At 33.7% G+C, this 23,905-nt stretch overlaps 1 protein-coding gene across 4 annotated transcripts in view; it reads right to left on the reverse strand.

The window, feature by feature from the left end:
• RFX3 (regulatory factor X3) overlaps positions 1 to 23,905 on the reverse strand; it is a 128,349-nt gene that overhangs the window by 34,992 nt on the left and 69,452 nt on the right. For 3 of the 4 annotated variants that reach the window (XM_066987641.1, XM_013198848.3, XM_066987640.1), the window contains 2 exons: positions 12,760 to 13,018; positions 3,456 to 3,530 (listed from right to left, as the gene is read on the reverse strand). In XM_066987641.1, the coding sequence (XP_066843742.1) occupies positions 3,456 to 3,530; positions 12,760 to 13,018 (334 nt within the window). The remainder of the gene's footprint in view (positions 1 to 3,455; positions 3,531 to 12,759; positions 13,019 to 23,905) is intronic. The other variant, XM_013198850.3, reaches the window with a different exon arrangement.

Here is a 23,905-nt window from a genome sequence, read left to right on the forward strand (position 1 = left end):
TTGACTTTCACTTCCAGGAGGAACAGAATGAGGTTCTTGGAAAAACATGAATCTTTTCTTGTAACAATGGTGGGTAATTTTGGGAACATGAAAGAAAAGACTTTAACATCACTGGACTTTACAGACAGCAAACAAACATAAAACACCTCTAGCTGCCAATAATATACAAAAAAGTTTTTTTAAAAAAAGTAAAAAATGACAATTAAATACTGCTTGATTTAACAATAAAGGACAACAAGAAAAGAAATTAGAAATAATAGAGGCTGAAGACATTCTTAAGTTCCACTGTTTTAGTTTTTTGGCATACTAATATTTTCCCTTTCTTTCTCCAGCACTTGCCGTGGTTTCAGTTCTCTGGAATTCTTCTTTAGATTTAACTTGAATGATTTGCAAATTTTGTTTTCTGTTTGCATTTTATTTCCCTTTTTTTTCCTAACTATTTAAACCAAAATATTAAAGCTGAAGAAAAAATGTAACTGTTAAAATAAACTCTTGGCTCAATGTGTATTGAGCTGCTAATTTCACTAATGACCTGACATAAGCCTATCTGAGCTTAGAAACAAAGGTAATTATCTTTTAACTTTAATATTTGTTTTAAATCTATGAGTACAGCTATATTAATTTAAATATATATTAATTACAAATATATATTATATAACATGTCATATATTATTAAATCTATAATTAAATCAGAACAGATAAGGAATGTGAAGTACTCTTATTTTATTTTACTTTAGTTTTCCCCAAAAGGAAAAATTGATGGACAAAAAATATACATATTTTTTTCCAATTGAGTTCTGTGTGTATTATTAAAGATATTTTCTTCCAGATGGCTTATAACCTATTAGGATTCACTTTAAGTGCACTTCATTAACAATATGAATTTCTAACATATGTTATTCAACTGTATCTTGGCTGCCAAAACCACCACCACCAACACAAAAACAAGAACAAAAACAAACACCTCCCACTCCCACCCCCCAGCTCCCACACAAAGATATGTGCAATGTAAGAATTTTTGCTCCAGGATTTACTTCAGTAGCAAAGGTTTGAAGTCATTTATTAGATTATAACCTGGAAGGAAAAGTGCAGTTAATATATGATTTTAAAAGGAGAATTGTTTACAAATATTATAAAACTGCTGTTAATAGCTTTTAAAATTATTATTATATTTTTTCCTCACAAGAAGAAATATAATTCTAAAACTGAGCTGTTCAGGTTTGAATTCTAGCTTTTTAATTCATCATGTTGACCATACCGTATGGGTAAAATGGTTAAAAGTATGAAATATTTACAGAGTCAGACCTGGTAAATCGATTCTGACTCCAACTGAGCTGTAACATTCACAGAACATTAAACTACCAATTAATTTAATAAGTCAGACTCATGCAGAAATAAATCAGGAGAGAAAAGAAGAGGAAATGACAAATTCCCTAAAGTAAGCACACATTAATTCAGTCAAAAAATTCCAGAAAACCTAATACAGATATCATAATGTGAAAACCCTAAGACTTTGTATTTCCCACAAATTAATATATCACCTGCAAAGTGAAAGTTACTACTAATTAAATGTACAATTTAGAATTCTATTTTAAAACCTACTAAAGCCAATTCTTTTAATAAATGCCAACCACCATTAGAAGACAAAATTAAGAACAGCTTAAAGACACAAAGATCAAATCTGTACTTAAATTCTCTCCATATTGCCTTTACTTGAGTTTAAAGTCAATAAGCACTGCTTTAAAACAGGTAAAGTGCCCAATAAGTCTGATCTAGATTGTACTAACTTCTTTTAAAATGACTGAGGCTAAGGAAAATTTGATTGCCAAAAAAATACATACAGGAGTTGTTTTTTTTCCACTCCACAGAATCAAGAAAGAGTCAAGAGTCAAGAAAGGAAGAGCATGATGACACTTCTATAACAGCTGGATGCACATAAAATTAATAGGAATACATTGTAAATAGTCCAGAGAACTGGGAATGAGTGGAATACAGTTGGGGGGAGGGGTATACAGGACCTTATCTTATAATTAGTCTTGGTTTTGTAAGAAATTCTGGACTTTGTAACGGGATTAAACATAAACTTATCAACTAGTGGATAAATTCAAGTGCTAACACAACCTTCTGACATTTTCGCAAAAAACGTTACAGTCTCTTTAACAATGACATTTAAATAAGTTTAATATTTTTGCTTGTCCTATCTTCAAAGCAATTCTTTCATAAAAATCAAAAATGTTTACAGAAGAAGTAAAATCTAGAAGATTAATATCTAAAAGTCCTTCTGTTTCATAACTGTGTAGTATGATTTTCCTCATTAACTTTTGCCATTTTCTAAACAAACTAAAAAACCCAACCAGCCAACCAATTAAACAAGAACACAAACACACAAAAACTTAAGCACAAAGCAACAAAACAATTCTAGTTTTCATTAAGAAATTACCAGACCCATTAAAAAAAAATCCAAAACTAAATCCTACTTACATGCACATTTTTAATTTGATTTCTGAGTGACAGGCTATACCATCACATTTTTACATTAAGACCACAAACCAAATTTAAATTTCTACAGTAAAGCAACAAAGGAATTTGAATAACCTACATAAGTTAGGCTGAGAAGTAAAAAAAGAGGCAAGATGAATACGAACTAATCAACATGGAAAAAATATCAAATACAAAAATAAAAATACAGAAAAAAAAGCATTTCAAGAAAGACTAGGAACTAACAAAGCAATATTAATTTTATATAGTAAGTTTTAAACTAATTTTGGTCCTTATTCTTTTCACGTCGAAGTTACATATAATGGTTTTATCACTATATTTGGAGACCATGTTTTTTTACACATAAATCTTCCAGCTTCCTATGTGGAAAATTCTTAACTGTTAAGATTCTCAAAGTATGAACAAAGAGAAAGACAGTTGAGTGTACTTCAGACTAACACACTGCTTTCATTTTTTTCCACGTCATCATATGGATCTTTAGAATTCCTAAATCATTTCATGATAAATTGTCTAGTTAGAATAAATGAAGAAAAATCTAAAAACAATCAAAAGATATTTAGTCATATTGTTTGCCTCTTCATCCTTCACATGCCCCAAAATTAATACAGAGTACACAGATGTTCTTGGTAGGCAACTTTCTTGAAAATGTCAAAAGCTAGCTAATGAAGGATCATTTGAACATTATCTTGACTTTTACACTATAATCTGCAAAACGAATTTGTTAATTTGTGTTAATGCAGGTTTAGAGCCTTCGAAACGGATAATATGCTGCTATATACCACAAAGACATTTAACCTGACAAAATAAAGCTATGGGAGATGTAGTATAAGGTTACAAGCAACTAAAATGGGAAGATTAAGACTGCAAAGTAGTAATAAAATAAAACAAACATTTAGAAGCAGGCTAAGCATGCAGAACAAGCAAGAGAGAGTGTATGTGAAGAAGAGACAACTTACATGGCTGTTGAGAAGAGAGCTTCTGTGAGTGGACAGACCATCAGACTTTTGCAGTGTCTCAATCGCCATTTCAATCTGATAATAGATGTCATTAAAAAAAGGACTCAAGACAAGATAGTAAAAAAGCCTGATCAGAGAAGTTTTGACAGGTTGCTTACAGATCAACAGAAATGCCTCCTTTTTTTCCTGGCTAGGACATATGTTCTAGAAGGCCTCATTCCAGGGTCCCATTGAACACAAACTTCCCCAATGAGGTCAGAAAGGCATGCTGTTTGCATATGTATCATAGGATCACAGCATCTACACCCATTTTACTTTCCTTCCTGCTCAGGAAATTATTTGAAACATCAAAAAACCAAACCAAAACAAAAACAACAACAAATAAAGCGACAATGACTGACTGAACAAAGATATCACTAATAAAACAAAACAAAACAAATCAACAACAAACAAAACCTAAGCAGAATTTTAAGAAAGGTGTCCATATATTTTCCCTTCCAAATCAGGAACAGCAGTGTACAGATTGAAAAAAACAACTGAATTTGAAACAAAACTTCCACTTTCTGCAATAACAAGCACATCTCAACAACCCGAAGTAATTCAACAGGTTTTCTGTCATTAGCTTCAGTGGGACAGGATATCGCTGTAAATGGCTACTGCAGCAGCACACTTTGAATATTCCCAGCTGTCAAAGTAAATGGAAACTCAGGAGTCACATGGACTACAGGATCTAGCCTTTGGAAAAAAAGCTTTGTTCACAATAATTTTGTCTTTTAAACGGAAAGGAACATCACACCGCTAATTAAATATACAGTAGTTATTCTGCAAATGCAAATGTATGAACACTCTCACATCCATTCCTCTTCTTTTCTCTTTGACTATCAACGGATCTTTTGATGTTCCATAACAACAGCATTAAAGAATAAAATTAGAACCTAACTGTAATTTAACCGAGCAAAACCAACATCAAAAATGACAGAGACAATAGGATGCGCAATAAGAAAAGGCATATAATTAAATAGCTATATTAAATGGCCAAAACAAAAGCCACCTGTATTTTTAAAACCACATATCATTCTCCCTGTAGACTTTTTTCATGAGCCCTTCCTATCCTAGTTCAAAAATCACAGTACTATCCAAAGATTTTAGACATATCAGTAACAAGATTAATTAACTCTCCATATAGCAGAAACTGAAAAATACTTTGATATTTGAATTTACTGCACATATAAAATTAGCTTCTTCCTTCTTCTTAACAGGGTGACTGACCAATATTTTTACTGTACTAATTTTAAGAAATCATTTATTGTTTCTTTCCTATAACTGCTTAATATTAAATATATAAAACTTTTATAGAAGTGCCTTGAGAATATGTTATTATTGTGTAAGAAAACATACTCTGACATGGCAATAATTTAATATTCTGATTTATTCTTGCTTCAGTGGAGAATACTAGGAGGTTAAAGTACTCAATCACATAGAAATGTTCAAATTTTAAAAGTATGCAATATGATAAGAAATACAAGTTTAACACACCATCGTGGTAAGATCAACTCACTTTATACTGTAGCTGTAGAATTTCCCTTCTACCATCAAACAACAAAGAATGCATACACATACAAATCTTAATGCTGAATCATAGGTTACTTGTTTAACAATGGTTAGTCTGCAGCTATACTACAACACTAAAGTTACATGTCCTCTTTCTCATTCCTTTCTACTGCTCATTCCACTGCATTACTCTAATTTTGTTGTTGCAATGTGTTCCATTTGTTTACAGAACCAATCTGTTAAAAAGTAGTAAGAATTACAACGAAAAGAGGCATTACAGATCACATTCATTCCTCACTGCCATATTTCTTCAATGCTTGGTGGTGCTATGCAATTAGCCAAATAAAGAACTTTCTTTGTTGTCATTTGGGGGAATTTTGTGGCTGTGGTTTCTTTTTAAAGTAGCTTTCACCATTATTACCATTGAGGACAATAAATCCATATTTACAAATCCCCAGATTTTAAAACAAGATTTTCACCTTGTTAGAATCATCTAGACCACTTTTTCTGCATAACGTAAGCTCACCATTGTTGGCCAACCCCATGTTACTAACCCCATGTTACTTAATTCATCAAGCTCAGAAAGATATATTTGTATTTAAACTGAGTAATCATCATAATCTAGGGCAAGCTTCTCAACAGAAATTGTCCTCACTACCAATTATTTTGTTCATTATTTTTAGTCTAAATTTTAGTAAAGTTATCTTTTGGCTTTATCTGACAGATCTCTCTCTCTTTAATAACAGAAACCTTCTTCCTATGTAAGCTATACACTCACCTCTTCAATGTTTTTAGCATAAAATAAGTTTAATCTGAAGACAGATTTTCCAGACACTAATTTATTCGTAATTTCATTTCTATTCAAAACAGCATGTAAGCACATATGGACATCAATTACATAGGTAATGTAGTGTTTTTTTTTTTTATTATGATATTTTGCAGAAAGAATATGAAAATAATTTTAACATTTACATTATGTACTGCATACATACAAATAGATGACTGATATCCTTGCATTTCTAGCAATATGCAGTGAGAGATTCCAGGCACAACTAACATTATTTGCATCTAAAATGTTAAAAGACAAAAAGAATTACACATTCATTTATTTGAGTGTATATTTATTTATTTTGATCAGTCATATATTTCTTCTATTTTTCTCTTAAAAAGACCAAAGTATTATTTATTAAAATGTTCCGACTGATAACTGAAATGTACACTATCATTATCACTACAACTCCTAATGAACCATGCTAAATATTGCATGATAACCAGTTTTTACAGTAACATAAATATTGAGGGTAACATAAATATTGAGAGTGAACTAAATTAAAGCATGCTAGTCATGAAAACTATCATTTTGGACTTCACCCTCAGTTTACTTCGTTTGCCAACTAAAATGGAGGACTGTACGGAACACTGGAACAGGCTGCCCAGGGAGGTTGTGGAGTCTCCTTCTCTGGAGATATTCAAGGCCTGTCTGGACGCCTACCTGGGCAGCCTGCTCTAAGGGACCTGCTTTGGCAGGGGGGTTGGACCCGATGATTTTTCGAGGTCCCTTCCAACCCCTACAATTCTGTGGTTCTATGATTCTGTGAAAACATTACCTTATATTCTGACACAGTTATTATTGATTAAGGGTGTTTCCCTGGTGTTAACAAATACAGTAGTTTGATCCCAGTACATGCATCCATAAACCTGCAATGTTCAGTCATTATGTGAATGACTGATTTGGAAGTTATTAACTGTTCTTGTTAGTGTATGTGTTAGTGTTCATTTACATATTACTAGGTAAACATAATATGCATTATAATTTCAGACGTGTATAAAATAGACATAGCAAATAACTATCCCAAATCACAGTATCACAGTATCACAGATTTCTAGGTTGGAAGAGACCTCAAGATCATCGAGTCCACTTACAAAAATCCACTTACAAAAAAAAAAAAAATCAATCAAACAAACAAAAGACTACTTTCCTAAGAACCAATGGCATAAGAAGCAGTACTTTTTCATGATTCAACTAATTAACACAGGGCATTTATAACTGGAAAAGCATGCGTAACAGCCATAGGTTGGTAAAAATCCAAAATGTTTAGGTCAGATGACTTTCTCCTTCCTAAATTTACAACTGAAAAATTGCTTTCCATGTTTATCTTCCTTGATGGTGGTTCTCAAACAATGAGACCAATTCCACTCTCTCTCCCTAGGTCATCCCGTTCTTTCTATGTGTAATCACTATTATCTACAGCTTCAAATAGATTCTAAACTGGTTTTCTTTCTGGTAATTTCTCCAATATTTGATACAAACTCTTTCAAGAAAAAAAAAATCTTTTGTCAAGCTTAGGTGAGAACTGCAGAGCATGTACATTCCACCTAACTCTGAAAAACATGGAAAAGTCATACACATTTTTAGGAGTTACTCAAATAAGAAAATCAAAAGTGAGAAGCCAAAAGGAATGTTGAGATGTTGAGTTCTGATTATTGTTAAAACCAAACCTGAAAGCACGTATGTCAAGGCAGAGAGGGAGATTGGTTGTTTTAGAACAAAAAAGGTATTTAGTCTAAATCAGAAAGATCCAGTTCTCCAGAAAGGCAATACCTTCACACCACTGATAATGACTGTTAAAAGAATATTAGTGGCATGTCATCTTGCATTCAGCTAATGCATTTTCAAATAAAAGAAAAGGAAATAATAGAAAATTTTCTCATGGATTCAGAGATACCCATTTTGAACATTGCAGTATCAAAAAATCATTGTGTTTCATGCAGTGGCTTTTATCAGTAATTGGAATACTACACTGGAATAAATCTTGTTTCCAAGAATACTCCACCTTCATTTTTGATATAAAAATACCAGAATAAATATTTGATTGCCGAAAGTGGAAACAAACTATGAGGTGCTACAAGGCTTTTTACATAGAAAACAGACCAAAAGCCAATGAATGAAAGCTGAAGCCAAAGCCAGCAAATGGAAGCTGAAGCCAGACTAACTCAGAAGAAGAACAAGGAGAATAGGTAGCTGAAGAAGTGAGATGCAGGACAGGGTAGGTATGGCTGACCTTAGTTGGGTCACTGTCCCTTTTCCCCATATTCCTTGTGTTGTGGAAAGGGCACAGCCTCACTTGAAGACATGCATTGGAGCAAGGGACTCACATGGGCAGAGCAAGAAAAATTATTATGGCCACGCTGCAACATTGAAAACTATCTACTGTTCTGGAATAGAGGAGAAGCCATGATGCTCCAGAGTTCTGAAGGAGAAACCAAAGCAGGGGGTTTATAAAGGCACAGGATCCACATATCCTCCAATTATCATCCTAGTTAATTCACACTACATATGTTGTTGTTGTTTTTTTTTTAATCAATGGTAGTGACTAACCATTGTTATGACTCGTTTAAAAGAAAGAAAAAAAAATATTATTTGTCTTCTATCTGAAAATGGATGTTCTTTTTTTCTTTTCCACAAAAGGCATGTTAATGTGCTCAGTTGAAGAAGACATATAGAATTATCTTGCCAGTGTAACTGATCAGACCAGATGATCTAATACTCCTTTGCAGCATAGAAATCTATGCATCTTCTATTTTATCAGAAATGGTTTGTTTTTTGTTAAGACGGATCCAGATAAATAACAATTCTGCCACAAATTATCAGAAAAATTGAAAAAATGGAGGTGGAAAGAGTTCCTCTACTGGGAAAGAGATTAATGAATAAAATTTAATCTCCAACTATTTTCTAAATGATAACCCCTTCAGCTTAGATGAAACATTTTAACATTTGTTGCTTTTTGTTCTTAAAACAATAATATAATTTCAGTAGAGCTATTAAAATCAGGATATGATGTCTACACTAGGCTTCCTTATATCATCTGTTATTCTCTTCCATTAATTACATGACACGTTTTGGGTAGGTATCATCCCTTCTTTAAGGACAGGAGCATATTTTGCACACTCTACTTGCTACCAGAAATAATATGTGGTGATACAACATGTCCATATTAATTTTGGTTTTATTTTAATGCATATTTAGATCTGCACTGAAAGTGTCTAAATTTCTGCAACAGCATGAGTGGAGACCTCCTATAGTTGGTGATGACTGATGAATGACAACTGTATCTGCAGAACAGTCCTAAAGGTTGTTTGAAAAAAAACAAGACTAATGGGGGGTGGGGGAAAAGCCTCTCACTGGCTGACAAGCATAGCAACACCTTTACTATTAAAAACTGTATTTTTAAAACTCATAGTATTATGAAATTTGTTGATCAGATCATTTTACATATATATATATATGTATACATATATATATATATAATCACGAGAATAGCTCTTAGACACTTGTAGGTGATTTAAGTTTCATTATTAATATAGAAATTCAATTTTCAAGTTAGACTCTTAACTCTACCTGCCCCGTCTTTAAGGATAACTACCAATTAACCAAGACCTTTCAAACAAGTTGAAACATGTAAACTCATTTCAAATGGTCAACCAGCTAGGGTGAATCACTTCTTGTTCAATGCATTCACAATCTATTTTTGACCTATCCACATAGACTGGCAAAATAGGTCAATTTACAAAGCTGTTTATCTCCCTAATATTTGATATAGGTCTTAGAATCTGAAGGCCTTTATACTTTATTAAAAATATACATATATTTTTAATAAGTAGAGAAATAATTTAATAGGTGAGCACAGGATATCCTGGAAAGAAGCAATGAAATCAATGGAATCGAGATGACAGAAGAAAATGCTAAAAAATTGTCTTTATGAACTCTAACATAAGCCACTATTGTATTTATGCTGGAACAGTTAAGAAAGTGCACAAATCTTAATATTTTGGCTATAAAAACACTGTTATCACCTGCTATAGCTTGAGCAGATCTTTCTTGTATAAATGTTTTAGAGAAATTAGTATGAATGAAATTATGAACAAATATTCATCTTTTATTAAACCCCAAACAGAACTCATAATTATGTTAAGCCACAACAAAATAAAGTGAAGACAGACTTAAAGTAAAAAAAAATCTACGAGTCTATTTTATTGAATACTGCATAAAAGAATTAGTGTATGTGTAGTAGTGTACAATGCACTTTGTATGTAAACAAAACTCTATGGCAAAAATAAACAAGGCTTGGTTTGTTTACATGTGGCAATAAGTAACTTGTCATTCATTTCTATATCCTTTTTCTCTACATGAAAATTCTTCAAATTTTTCAGTGTTTTACTGAAATTTATAATAGCAAATCAGTTTGCATACATGTTATTTTGATGTCTCCAATAACTTTCCTATGCAAGAATGAAAAATATTATGATGATGAGGATCAAATGAGGATCACAAGTGAAACGAGCTCTAGGTCTCTAAGGTGCAATCCAAATAAAACATTACATTGCTTTATTTTGCATAGTTTAATTAAGTCTTCTAGTAAAATTTAAACAGACTTTGTGTTTTAACATTACAGTTTTAGTTGAACCTTTAATGTTTCAGCTGATTCTTCAACACTTCAGCTGAACAATACATATGAAGAGCCTAAAATGATAACATTTAAAATGTGTCCCACTTAATTAGAAAGAAATCCACTACGTCTTACTTACAAAACTATAGTATACAAAATAAACAGTACCTTAAAAAAAACAGAAGACACTGTTTTAGTGTTAAAAATATAATTAAATCATTGTGATTTAAATATGGGTATAATTAATATTCCTAACAGTTGATATTGATCTATGAAAGTTATTTAGAGCAACTAAGAGAGGCTGTTTTTTGATACATGAAGACAAAGTGTTGTTGAAAGAACGAACCTCAGATTTCGTTAAATTTGGCAAATCTGACTTCAATTTGGTAATAAAATCCAGTTCTTAGCCTTTAAAATGTAGAACAGAGTTTTGATATCATTCAAGTGATTCTAGCATATCCAACTTAAAATTAAGTCTACTACTCTTAATTTGTGTTTACTGGACACATTTATACCTCACTTGATTTCACATTCAGATAAACATTTCATGTCTTTATTCTGTTGTCACGATAGAAAACTAAACTTGCAATGTGATATGTAAACCACAAAACTGCACATGTTCTTGTTTGAACTTACTTGAAGGAGATGACTAGCATGACTTCTAAAAGAGGCAATATTTGTATTCAAATGTGCAAAAATTTAAATCAACTACAAATACATAGGAATATCACCAGTATTTAAATATTGAAAGTAACACCACTTTTCCAATTTTACTCAGTCTAGAGACCCACCTCCTTACTTCTGACTATAGGAAGATATTCTTGTTCTACCTATGCTTGGTAATCATAAAGCCACGTAGAAAATTGCATGACGTATCTTTCAAATAAGCCAAATGAATATTTTAAAAGAAAAAAAAAGTATTGATTTAATTAAATAAATCTGAAAGAGGAATGTTACTCTTTTCAGAAATACCTTTTTTTTTTCTACTAAAATTATGTAAAATGCAGGCAAATGTTAGAAAACACTCTTTTTCATTTAGTCACAGAAAATAAATACAAAATTCTCTGTTACCTGCTGAAGGCTCTTGCTACATTATTGATATGTACGCTATTCACTCATTATGAGTCTTCATAAATTTTACTCTCAGAAAATAATACTACACAGTTAAAGCAGTCTCAAAGTTTATACGAAATAATAACTTTATAGATTGTACAAAAACTGTACATTTATCTATACCAACTGCTAAGAATCAAATTTAAGACACTTTATTGGATCATCTAAATTATCCAATGCTGTAGTAAACGTTCATCATCATTGCAAATAAAACTTAAAAGAATACTAGATTTTTATTTGTTACACTTGTTCTTAAATATAAAGTCCATTCATTTCATAGTCCTTTAGACTACTGATAAATCAGTATTATTAATCATCTGTTATCTCCATGGGGACATTATTCAAATCTTCTTACTCTGTATCTCCCAGTCCTATTCCCCGTTACTTCCAAATCTCTGCAACCACGTCAAAATACCCAGAAGAATTAGGTAAAAGTATTCATTATGGCAATTTTCTTAATAGGAATTAGGACAAACTGAGAAAGCTCTTAAGGGAAAGGTCTGTGTTTATGTTTAAGAGTCCACAATAGTATCTATCACAATTATAACAGCTTGCACCTTCCCATAGCATTGTAAGACACTTCCACGATGAGTTTTTTTTCCACAACACATGTTTAAGAAATGTCATGGATGAGTAAGAACGAAGTAGTATTCTGAACAAACAAATGCAAATATTTTGAAATAAGCTACCAGACATACACTAATATTGAGAAACAAACAAACAAACAAATAAAACTACAAATGCAGGGAAGTTACTTATGATATTTACATAATATTTACATATTTACATATTTTAACATAATTATAATCAAAAAGATTGCTTTTCCTTTTTTTCAAAAAAAAAAGTGTTAAATGAGGCTGGTTGAATTCCCCTACAATATTCAGCTCAGACATACTACTTTGTGAGCATTCCCAAAGTTTTCACATGTATTACTTGCATGCTAAAATTTAACCTGGAAGGCGTACATATTTGCAACCCATCAAGGGAAAGTCTCTTTGTGTTTAGGTTTCACTCCTGTATCTTGTTTATACATGCATTTATTTCTTACATTACAAAGAAAGTACTGTATAGTACTTACTCTGCTAGCATAATATTGCTGTATGTTCTATCACAAACATTATATCAGCCTGAAAGAACATCTTAGTGACTAAGAAACTAGTCCCAGAGATTTCACATCAGTCTGAAATACTTACTGTAGCTGGGGAAGTCCGTGTTGTATGAGTCACTGAATGACCAGAATTTTCCATTGAATTGCCAATCAGATAGGTCCCTCCTGAGCTGCTAATGAGTTGTCCTCCTGTGACACCCATCTGAATCCCTCCAGTGCCCACCATGCTATGAGAGGAGACCACTGTTGTCACCTGTGCAGAACTTCCTTGAGTATCAAAATAATTTCCCCCAGTGTTTTGGCTGTACATCTGGGTTTCTGTGTATGGATAAGTTGTAGATCGGCTTCAAGAAAAGAAAACAAAAGGAAAAGAAATTATTTGTATTGTTCATTTAACTGAGGGAAATTTTGTATTTGTAGAAATGTATGTGCAATAGATATAACCAAATTAAATAAGATTGGCAAACAATCCCTGCCTCCTCAGAGAACAACATTTCATCACGTCAAAGAACTAAATAACTAATTCAGTGACAACATTAAACCAAGTATTCAACAAATCTTATGGACAAGTTTGTTAGTCTTACCTGAAGAGGAATGGAGAAGGGAAGTATGACCAAAATTGAGGAAACAGAAAGAGCTCATACAATTATTAATAAATTGTAAAGCAATTTATTAAGCTCCATGTTTTTTTTTTAATTCTACCATAAAATTTTGAATGTTAGTCATCTTACACACTTTTCATACTGTGCATGTCGCAAAATTGTGAACACGTCCTACAAATGTCAGCGAAGAAAAGCCAACATTCAGGAATCTTATGTTAATTATCAGTTTTGAATTTTTCATAGCCCTTTGTTGAAGCTTGAAATTCTGAGCTCACTGGTATTTTAGTATGTGCAGTTATTTTTACAGGGTAAATTTAAAATTTTACATGAATGAATATTAAGATGAAAAATTGCATTTAAGAAATAAAACCAAACCAAAACTATCACTTGTAAAAAGGTCATAAAGAAGTTAAAGGTGTGCAGCAGTAAAATGTTTAAATCACTTCTAACTATGAAACATATGCCTCATTAACCAGTTTACCACAAAAAACTATTCAGCTACTGAAACCTTTTATCATATGTTTCACATTCTTAACCACTCATCTTGAATCATCATAATCTATTATAATCTATATAATCAATTTATAGTTATTGAATATGTACTTGCTTCTGTGTACAGAGTTTGATCATCACCATATTTCAAAATTGTTAATTCTGTAGCATTCATTAGTTCAAAGCCAAATTCCTTATTTTGGAAATGTCTGCCTGAAAATTTTATCTTTTTTCCCGACTGCTAAGATTTGTATCTTGGCAAGCATGACAATAGAAAAGTCAAAAGGTAAAAAACTTAAACTAAGTTTACTTAACCGTTAATTTTCTAGCTTAAACATAAAATTCTGTAGTATTGCCTGTAGTCAATTTACAAAACTATTTTGAATTTCAGAGTTTCCCATTAACTTGTATTTGCTTATGCTGAGATGCAGTCTTTCGAAGTAATTACATTTTAACAGTAGTATGATTCAAAAAAAAGATGAGAGGTGCCCAATCTCTTCATAAGTCTCCAATTTGTTTATTATAATCATATGAACTACAAAATTATATGAAAACACGCAATGAACAAGTTCAACAAAAAATTTCAGTTGCTTTTATCCAAGAGTACAAGAAGAGGAGGAAGCAGCATTCACTGTTTTATACAGTCAGTAGGTGATTAATACGCTTGTCCAGGAATTAGATGTATTTTTTTTTTCAGTTAACTAAATAAGAATTAGTTTCTTATCACAATATAGAAAAGGTAATGGAAATTTACTGTTTGTTGTTCTGTTTTTTAATTATGGAAACTTAACAGAAGATTAATTAGTTAGTAAACAACTGAGATAATGATTTCTTCTTTAACTTCAGCAAACCATTACTTTTAAAGAACTGAAGAACATCTGACACCTTATCAACAACCAAAGTCAGAACTTCTGCTATGGCTGCAGACTTCAGAGACCTACAGAAACTACAAGTTTACTTTTAAAATCTCAAAGTTTTATAAGCCTCATACTGCATTATTTCCTGTCACCTCTCCTTAACGTACTTAAATATTTTCATTTTTATTTTGAGTATTTCAAAAGCTTTTTTATCTGTGCATGAAACTTGAAGTTAACCTAAAAGACATGCCTTGCAGTCTACTGAGAACAAACATAAACTGTTTAGGGACAATGCTCATGTGGGCAGTTAATTTTTTAATATTTCTTTTGGAAATCTAACATCAGTTAATGTTTGCATTGCAATTGCCTATGTATGTGTTAGGCAACCATGCAGGTACTGATATACCTGTTTAATCAAGCCAAGGTATTATTGTGATATTGCTTACCTTGTGATGAACAAGATAACTGCTAGCAGAGCTGATGTTGCATGTGCCTTAGAGTCACACAATTTAGATCATGAACAGTGATATGCAGCATTTAGTAATGGCAGAAGCTCAGGGTAAAAAACACTTCATCCTAATGTTTGTGAAAGGAGCGAGCACTGTAAATCCACCCTCTCCCCACTCCCACCTCCCTGCCCGCAAAGAAATACTCTACTAGGTATTAGCACAGTAAGAAAATGAATGAAAGGCAAAGCCACTGCTGTCAGTAAAAATAGTTATGGCTAGAGGAAATAGACTGTCCAAAGGACATGAGCAAGATGTCACATATGCTACTTGCAGAAGTAAGTAAATTCAAGAAGCAGTTCTTTGGAGCAATGCAAAAGCTAGAGAATGCCCAACGTTTCACAAAAAAAGTCACAATCTTCCTGTAGATGGAGAGGGAAAAGGAAATGCTTGTTTGCTTTTACCTTGTTCAGATATGTATATCATACATAGTCTCTAAGTAAGGACTGATTGTATCACAACACCTACATCTGCTTATAACTACTTCTTATCACTGGATCAAAAGCAACCTTTGGGGTAGATCAACAGGCCAGATAGATCCCAAGATAAACACACTCTTGCCTTTGTTCTAACAACTATGTTTACAGCTGATTCTTTAAAAACACATGATTATTGGAGATGATTAGCAAACCTTTAGTAACAGAGATCAAAAGGGTAATTAAAAGTCAGATACAAGTGTTATTACTACATGCAATAATAATTGCAATTTACCAAAGAGCCTTTTAGCTTAACCAAAATACAAACTAATTCAGTTGTAAACAAAAAAGCATATCCTATACCAACTGCATGAGATGATGTTTTGGAAAGCAGTGACTCAAAGGTTTTAACTTCAATGCTTACGATAATATGAACTCTCAACCCAAAATTATGCAAAGAGAAAAATACAATGTTATACCCTTTAAACACACGCAAAGGATAATTTGAAATAAGGGAGTTATCCTACCTCTCCACAGCACTTGTAGTACAAACATGCAGTATGTTCTCAAATTATCTGACATAAATCATGTAGTCATTTCTTTCTTGTTACAAAGGTTGTCACAATCATCCTATGCCTTATTTTCTTCAACAGTTGCATATAAAGATCCTCTAGGGACTAGATAACCTCAATGTAACTGAAGTCTTCTGGATCTTTACGAGAATACCTTGGTGATATACTGGGGCTTGAGATACAAGGTAGTAAACAGAATCTAAATCCACTGAAAAATTATGAAATTCAGTGTTTATTAGAATGTAACATTAGAAAGTTCATCAGAATTCCTAAAAAACTTGAAGAATTTCAAGAAGTTGTGCAAACTAGACTATATTTACATGAAGAGCATGCCACGCAAAGCTAGAAACATTGAGTGAATTCCATCTAGATTAAAGAATCCAAGAACATGTGTCCAATGTTCAGATCCCACACTGGAAATTAACGAGACCAGCATGAGTTGGACTAGGATTGTGAAGTACTATAGGTTGAGGCACCATCTATTATACTTTATTGCTTACAAACATTTTACAATGATTTCCAAAAAACATAATGCTAGAAACAAAACACACGGAGTTGTGTTATAAAGTTGTTAATAAAAGTATACTTCTGGCAAATGAAAACAGAAAGCAGTAATTTCTAAATTCAGTAAGCCCTTGCACTGACATTACCAATTAAGTGCAATGTCCTCAATTTTATTACAGACATTGACAATAATACTACTAAGCTTAGTTTTTAGAGACACTTCTGTCTCTACAAAGACACTGACACTTTGAATAAAGGAGATAAATAAAACAATGCTGAAGAAAGAGTAAATCTTGCTATCACTCTCCCTTAGTTTTCAGAGTGCACATGCACACATGGGAAATCATTTATTCCCAGCTGCATCTATTATTCGGTTCTATGTATATGCCAAGACTCTGACCTATTTACTACTACAAATCTGTGCTCCTGCCACCCCATCATGTCTCAGTATTTACATGAACTGGTCATAGCCCCAAATTTTCTTTGAACAAATAATTGATGAGATAGACTCACCTTTCCCATATTTATATTTGCCTAGAAAGCATCACCTACTGAATTATGCCAGTTTTATTTCTGGCTTGGAAATGTTTGCTTTGGTGAAGGATTTTTCCATCACTCTACATCTTAGTAGAAAAAAAAAAACCACAAACAACCACAAACCAGATTAATTTCCTATTCCATGAACTTTTTAGAAGTCCAGACAAGTTAACTCAAGTACAGTTTGTGATTGTTTTAAATTAGGTTTTTATTTTAAATTATATTCCAGTAACTTTCGTGACTTGCAAAATAAGGAATTAGGAATTGACTTCTTGTCATCAATTACAAGCACTGATGAAGAAATACCAAGTATCTGATAGAATGCACACTGTCTTTTAGCTAAAGATGTATACCTTCATACTGTATAACTTGAAATATTAGCTGCCCTTCACAGTGGCTGTGCAACGACTCAGTGTCAAATGTTTTATTTTTCTGTAATTCTATATTGTAAACAAAAAAGTAGTGTAATAATCATCTTGTTAATCTAGTAATAACCTGAAAAATACTCAAATGGGTTTTCTTATGGATTGCTTATATAGCTCAGCAGGCAGGCATCTAAGTATTTTTTGCTGTCATCTCTGTAATGAAATCTGTAGTGAAATCATAGTTAATGGTACTTAATTAACTATGGTATTATTTACTGGGATATTAAATATAATAAACAGTAGATGAGAATTAACATTTCAAATATTTCAGCTGTGTACCAATATAAACATGCCATTATTATTTAAAAGGAGAGGAGCTAATACTTATGATCAATGCTGTGGTATTGCAATATGGAAGAAAACCTCTGAGTATGAAAGCCAAGAAAGTCAATTTCCCATCAGAACAATATTCTGAAATTTCTTTAACATTTTAGTGTATTATTGTGGTCCTGAAGCTGATGGTGAATTTCATGGAAACTACAAAGAACAGAATCAGTCATCTAATGTGCATGTGCAAGACAGCTGGTGGATCAGACCCAGTCAGCGTGGGTTCATGAAGGGCAAGTCCTGCCTGATCAACCTCATCTCCTTCTATGACCAGGTGACCCATCTGGTAGATGAGGGAAAGGCTGTTGACAGAGTCTACCTAGACTTCAGCAAGGCCTTTGACACGGTCTCCCACAGTATTCTCCTGGAGAAGCTGGCAGCCCATGGCTTGGACAGGTACACTCTTTGCTGGGTTAAAATCTGCCTGGACAGCCAGGCCCAGAGAGTGGTGGTGAACGGAGTGAAACCCAGCTGGTGACCGGTCACCAGTGGTGCTCTCCAGGGGTCGGTGTTGGGGCCCATCCTCTTTAATATCTTTATTGATGATTTGGATGAGGGAATTGAGTGCGCCCCCAGTAAGTTTGCAGATGACACCAAGTTGAGGGGAAATGTCGATCTGCCAGAGGGTAAGAAGGCCCTGCAGAGGGACCTGGACAGGTTGAATCGATGGGCAGAGGACAGTGGGATGAGGTTCAACATGGCTAAGTGCTGGATCCTGCATTTTGGCCACAACAACCCCATGCAGTACTACAGGCTTGGGGCAGAGTGGCTGGAAACCTGTGCAGAGGAAAAGTATCTGGGGATGCTTACTGATGCTCACCTGAACATGAGCAGGCAGTGTGCCCAGGTAGCCAAGAACGCCAACAGCATCCTGGCTTGTATTAGGAATAGTGTAACCAGGAAGACAAGGGAGGTGATCGTCCCCCTGTACTCAGCTCTGGCGAGGCCGTACCTCAGGTACCGTGTTCAGCTTTGGGCCCCTCAGTACAAGAAAGACATCGAGGCCCTGGAGTGAGTCCAGAGAAGGGCTACGAAGCTGGTGAAGGGCCTGGAACACAGGTCCTATGAGGAGCATCTGAGGGAACTGGGGTTGTTTAGTCTGGAGACGAGGAGGCTCAGGGGAGTCCTTATTGCTCTCTACAACTACCTGAAAGGAAGGTGCGGGGAGTTGGGGGTCGGCCTCTTCTTGCAGATAACTAGTGATAGGACTAGAGGGAATGGCCTCAAGTTGTGTCAGGGGAGGTTCAGGTTGGAAATTAGGAGAGATTTATTCTCAGAAAGAGTGGTTAGGCATGGAACAGGTTGCCCAGGGAGGTGGTGGAGTCACCGTCCCTGGGGGTGTTCAAGGAAAGGTTGTATGTAGTACTCAGGGACATGGTTTAGTGTGTAATATTGGTGGCAAGGCAATGGTTGGACTAGATGATCTTGGAGGTCTTTTCCAACCTTAATGATTCTATGACTCCACGATTCTTATATGAACAGAAGGTCTCATTGCAGCCAATGCATTGCTGCAGCCTCTGGAGGTTTTGTCTCCTTTCTCCCCACAAAGAAATCTACTCCTGTAATCAGAATACTGATTCAAGGCTTTTTAATAACAGATCAAATCCCAGTGAAGTCTTCCACAAAAGAGTTCTCAATTGGTCTAAAGACAGCCAGAGATGGAAGAACTGATTAAACTGTAAATCATTGTTTCTTTCCATCAATCAAGTTAAATTGCCAAAATCAAAGTTTAAAACCTACATTATAAGAGTGTAATGCATTTGTAACCAGAGAACAAAAATCCAAGGTAAGCAATTTGCTCCATAACAATGAATAGGTGACCTTCATTGATGAAGTAGATTAGTAAATTAAGATGCAATATAGAAATGGAAATCACAGAAGAATGAATGAGGTGTAGACCCTGCTAGAAAACAAATATAAAATAGCTGCAAGTGGATCCGGTGTAAGTAGAAAGCCTCCATCATACTTTTCCAGGCATAGCAACTGTGGTGGTGATAACTGGCTCTAACCCTTTCTCAGATGAAAGTCATTGGCCATCGTATACACAGGGGTAGTGGAAGGGTAAGCATAACACCAGAGAAAAAAAGAGACTAGCAAGTACGAGAAAGATACTTAGGAAGCTAGTAATTTTAACTGCAGTCATAATTCTCTGATCAGACAGTTATACTTCAATTAGAGTAATAGTAAATTCTTAGTTTCACCCATAATCTACACGTTGTAGTACAACAAATTGGTGAAGAATGACCAGTTCAATTTGGATTCAACAGCATTATCAATTCTTAGACAATCCCAGCAATTAAATCCCTCTTTGCCACACCAGAATTATCAGAAAAAAAAGTCTGGTTTTAGATTAATTGATTAGATTGCATACATTAGTAAATACTACAGTTTGAGTAGGAAAAAATTTCATGCCTAGAAAAAGGGCCTCACTTGGCTTCTTAATCTATGTGTAACCACAATATACTTTCCCTATCTATTTTAAAACTCCAGGTAACCTGCACATCACAATAATGCATTTTTGCTTTAAGATAAGAGTGACATGCTTGACAAGCAAAAGTGTTATTAACAAGACACAAAGGTAGATAACATCATTCAAATATTCTCATATTTTATATAAAGTATGTGACAAGCTGCAGGTTACACCCCTTGTATCATCATTATGCCCACAATTATAATAAAACCAAATAGTGTTTAAGTGTAGACAAATCATGATATAAAATGCGTGGGAAGAACTGTGTTATATGAATACTACATTTGCACCTGACAGACTGTGAAAGCCAACAAGCTTCCTATCATTAGAATCAAACGAATCAGTAACTATTTTCTCCTAGATATTCAAAGCGCATCCTTTGTTGCTATCATATATGGGCTTAAATCAATGTTAGTGTGCATGTTCTTTATTTCAAAATAAATAACAACTCATTCATCAGACATACTGTAACTTTTTACTTCAGTAATCCCTGTATACTGAATTAATGTCTTAACCCTTCACTATGGGTTGCAGACTTCTTATTCCACTGCTAAAGCAGAACTATGATTTGATAGATTATGCAGTATATCCTGTATATATTTTGAGTTAGAATTAAGACTTTGATTTAGCATAGTCATAAAATAAATCAAATAAATAATCATATGAAAATAACCAAAAAGACAAAGTAGCGATCACTCTACTCAATCACATCATTTACAAACCAAACTCTATTTTCTGAAAGTTAAAGTGACAACTTCTAAAGTAGGAATAAGGAGATAAATTGGATCTAATACAGTTCCATCAATTTTTCAGGATCCAAGAGGCTTGTCTTTCACAGATTTCAGTATGATGGATAGAAAAGGATGAACTGCAATCTGAACACTTGCCTAAATATTTTTAGCAAAAGAAAGGCTGGCCCCTGTGTTTTCTATCACAGCAGAACTCAACACAGTCTATGCCAGCTTTGTTTAGGGATGTAGTGAGCTTTTGATTCACTTCCAAAAACTTTCAAATGTCAATTCCACATTGATGGAGCTCTGAATAAGCAAATCTAGTGGCAAAACAAGAAGAGGAGAAACAGATACTATTTTTTATTTTATTTTATATAAATCATGTAACTTAAGTTATGTTAAAAACAGCAAATAGAAGAAAAATTCTTTATGCTCTGAAGGAAGCTAGCCAACAGCAACCTAGGGTCCCATTCCTGACAAATGAATGGCATTCCAACATGTAGTACATATACTCAATAACTTTAATTTATATCAACAACATTTTTCCATTCTTAATCTGCAGTATAAAAGTATAAGGGAAAATGAATTTCTCAAGATACAGTCTTTAAAAAATTTTGAATACAAACACAGAGTGGCCCTATTCTCCATGGAAGAAGCCAAAATCTCTAGGTTAAAGTTCCTAAAAATTTTGGACAAGAAACCATATCGCTGGCAAAGTCTTCTTCTATGTGAGGGAGAGACAATCTGGATTAGGCTCGCTTGCTAAGAAGAATGCTCTTATTGATTAGGGAAATTTTTTATATCCTATTGACTGATTCTACAGAAACTAACACAGGGATTCAGATATAGAAACACAATAAAACAAAAACATGGAAACCTGAAAGTTCATACTAAGCAGTCAGTAACATTTGGTTTTGGTTTCTTCAAACACTGTAAGCAGTCATGTAGTACCCGTCTCATACACTGCCAAAAATGCATGTGCCAACAGCTCATGTGAGAATAACCTTTATGTGGTGTATCTGAGAGAAGCTAGTGACCATGGAATACTCCAAACCCATAACTGAATCTACTAGAAGTCTTGAACTCTCCTATTTAAAAACGAATAGCAATGTGGTGGATTCATTCTTTTTAAAAACTTTTATAAAGGACATATTTTCTTTGTCCTCTTAGAGTATATTACTCTCAGGGGAAGATGCTTACTGACACAATGATGTTCAGCTAAGTAAAGTATATAATATTACAGGGCTCAGCTTATAATATTTACAATTAGTTCTCAAATTACCCTTTGTCACCTAGGAGACAAGAAATACTCATCAACTTTTCTTTAGAAAAAAATTTCCACACGATATCTTAACTTATTCAAAGCTTGCTAGTGTTGAAATATGTTTATCTTAATTTCATATAAAATAAACGGTTACACTTTCGGAAACATACTGATCACATAAAAATCATTTAGTTGCTAAAGCAGTACAAGCTACGTTGTACCAGCAAGCTCCTCCTTCTACCTATTTTTGAAGTCACTCACATAATTGTTAAACTGTAAGCAATGTCTAGAAAAGTAAAATGGCTAGAGAAGAAACGGTGAGCAGCTATATCAGCAAAACTACAGCAGCATAAATAAAAATGTGCAGTCTCCTGCATGGAAACAGTTTTTCATGGCTATTTATCCATTCACATCTTTAAAATTTTTTTTTCCCCCAGCCACCCACTCATCCTCGACTTTTGTTAGATCTGTTTGTCATCATTTTCTGCCTTCTGTCTTCTAGAATGTGAATCCCACATTCTCAATCCCTTTCACCAGTACTTTACCTAAAATTAACAGCCACTGCCTAATTGATCCCAGTCCAGATCTTAGCAGAGACTTTTTGTCTTTCACTTACTGCTATTAGTTGTATCGTTTGACAATTTGATTATAGCATTCAATAATTTAACATCTCAACAGAATAAAACATTTTTTGTTAGAAAAAATGTAATCTAGAAACTCAGAAAAAGTTTAAACTGCACAAAAGTTTAAACACATTCCTAATGCCACTGCTCAGATTTAAATTCCCAGTTGAAAGTGCTCAAGTACTAGAACTTTTTAAGAAAAGCTAATTAACATGTAGGAAAATTAGGATGTTTTCCTTTATCTCAACAGCTGAATGTCCTCAGCTAAAATGTCTTCAATTTTCAAAAACAATGTAAGCCAATTAAATTAGTTCAAAGAAAAGTAGCTTTCTTCACAGAAAATGGAAAACCTAAATGCTTACAGTTTAACAATCTTATGAGTGACTTTCAGTTGTTGTGATACCTTAAACTAGATACCAGTCAACACTCATTCTTAATAACTGGACAGTCTAATGAATATTTAAAATATTGTTTAGGATTTACAATTGAGAAGAAAGCAGACAAGATAGTATATGACAGTAGTGATTGACCAAAGCAGGCTGCTAGTCTTAACATCAGAAGTCTCTGAATCAAATTATGTTGCTCTTTTGAATCACTTTTGGATTAGCATCAACATATACTAAAAACAGTAAATAAGCTTTCTAAATGACTTTTATTTCTTCCTCAACCCAGTAACATACCAAAAATAGCAAAAGGCAGGTAAGTGAAAAAGACAGGCAGGGAAGTTCCTTCCCAAGCAACATGATCTTATTTTAAACTAACTTCAGAGCTGGCCCTGCTCCAAGCCATGGATTAGACTAGATAACCTCCAGAGGTCCCATCAAACCTAGCTTATCATTCTATGTTTCTAAACTTGTGTGTTGAAGAAAGGAATGTGATGTTGGAAAAGCACATTCAGGGAAAAG

This window comes from Anser cygnoides, chromosome Z, assembly GCF_040182565.1.
Source record: "Anser cygnoides isolate HZ-2024a breed goose chromosome Z, Taihu_goose_T2T_genome, whole genome shotgun sequence".
Classification (NCBI taxonomy): Eukaryota; Metazoa; Chordata; class Aves; order Anseriformes; family Anatidae; genus Anser; species Anser cygnoides.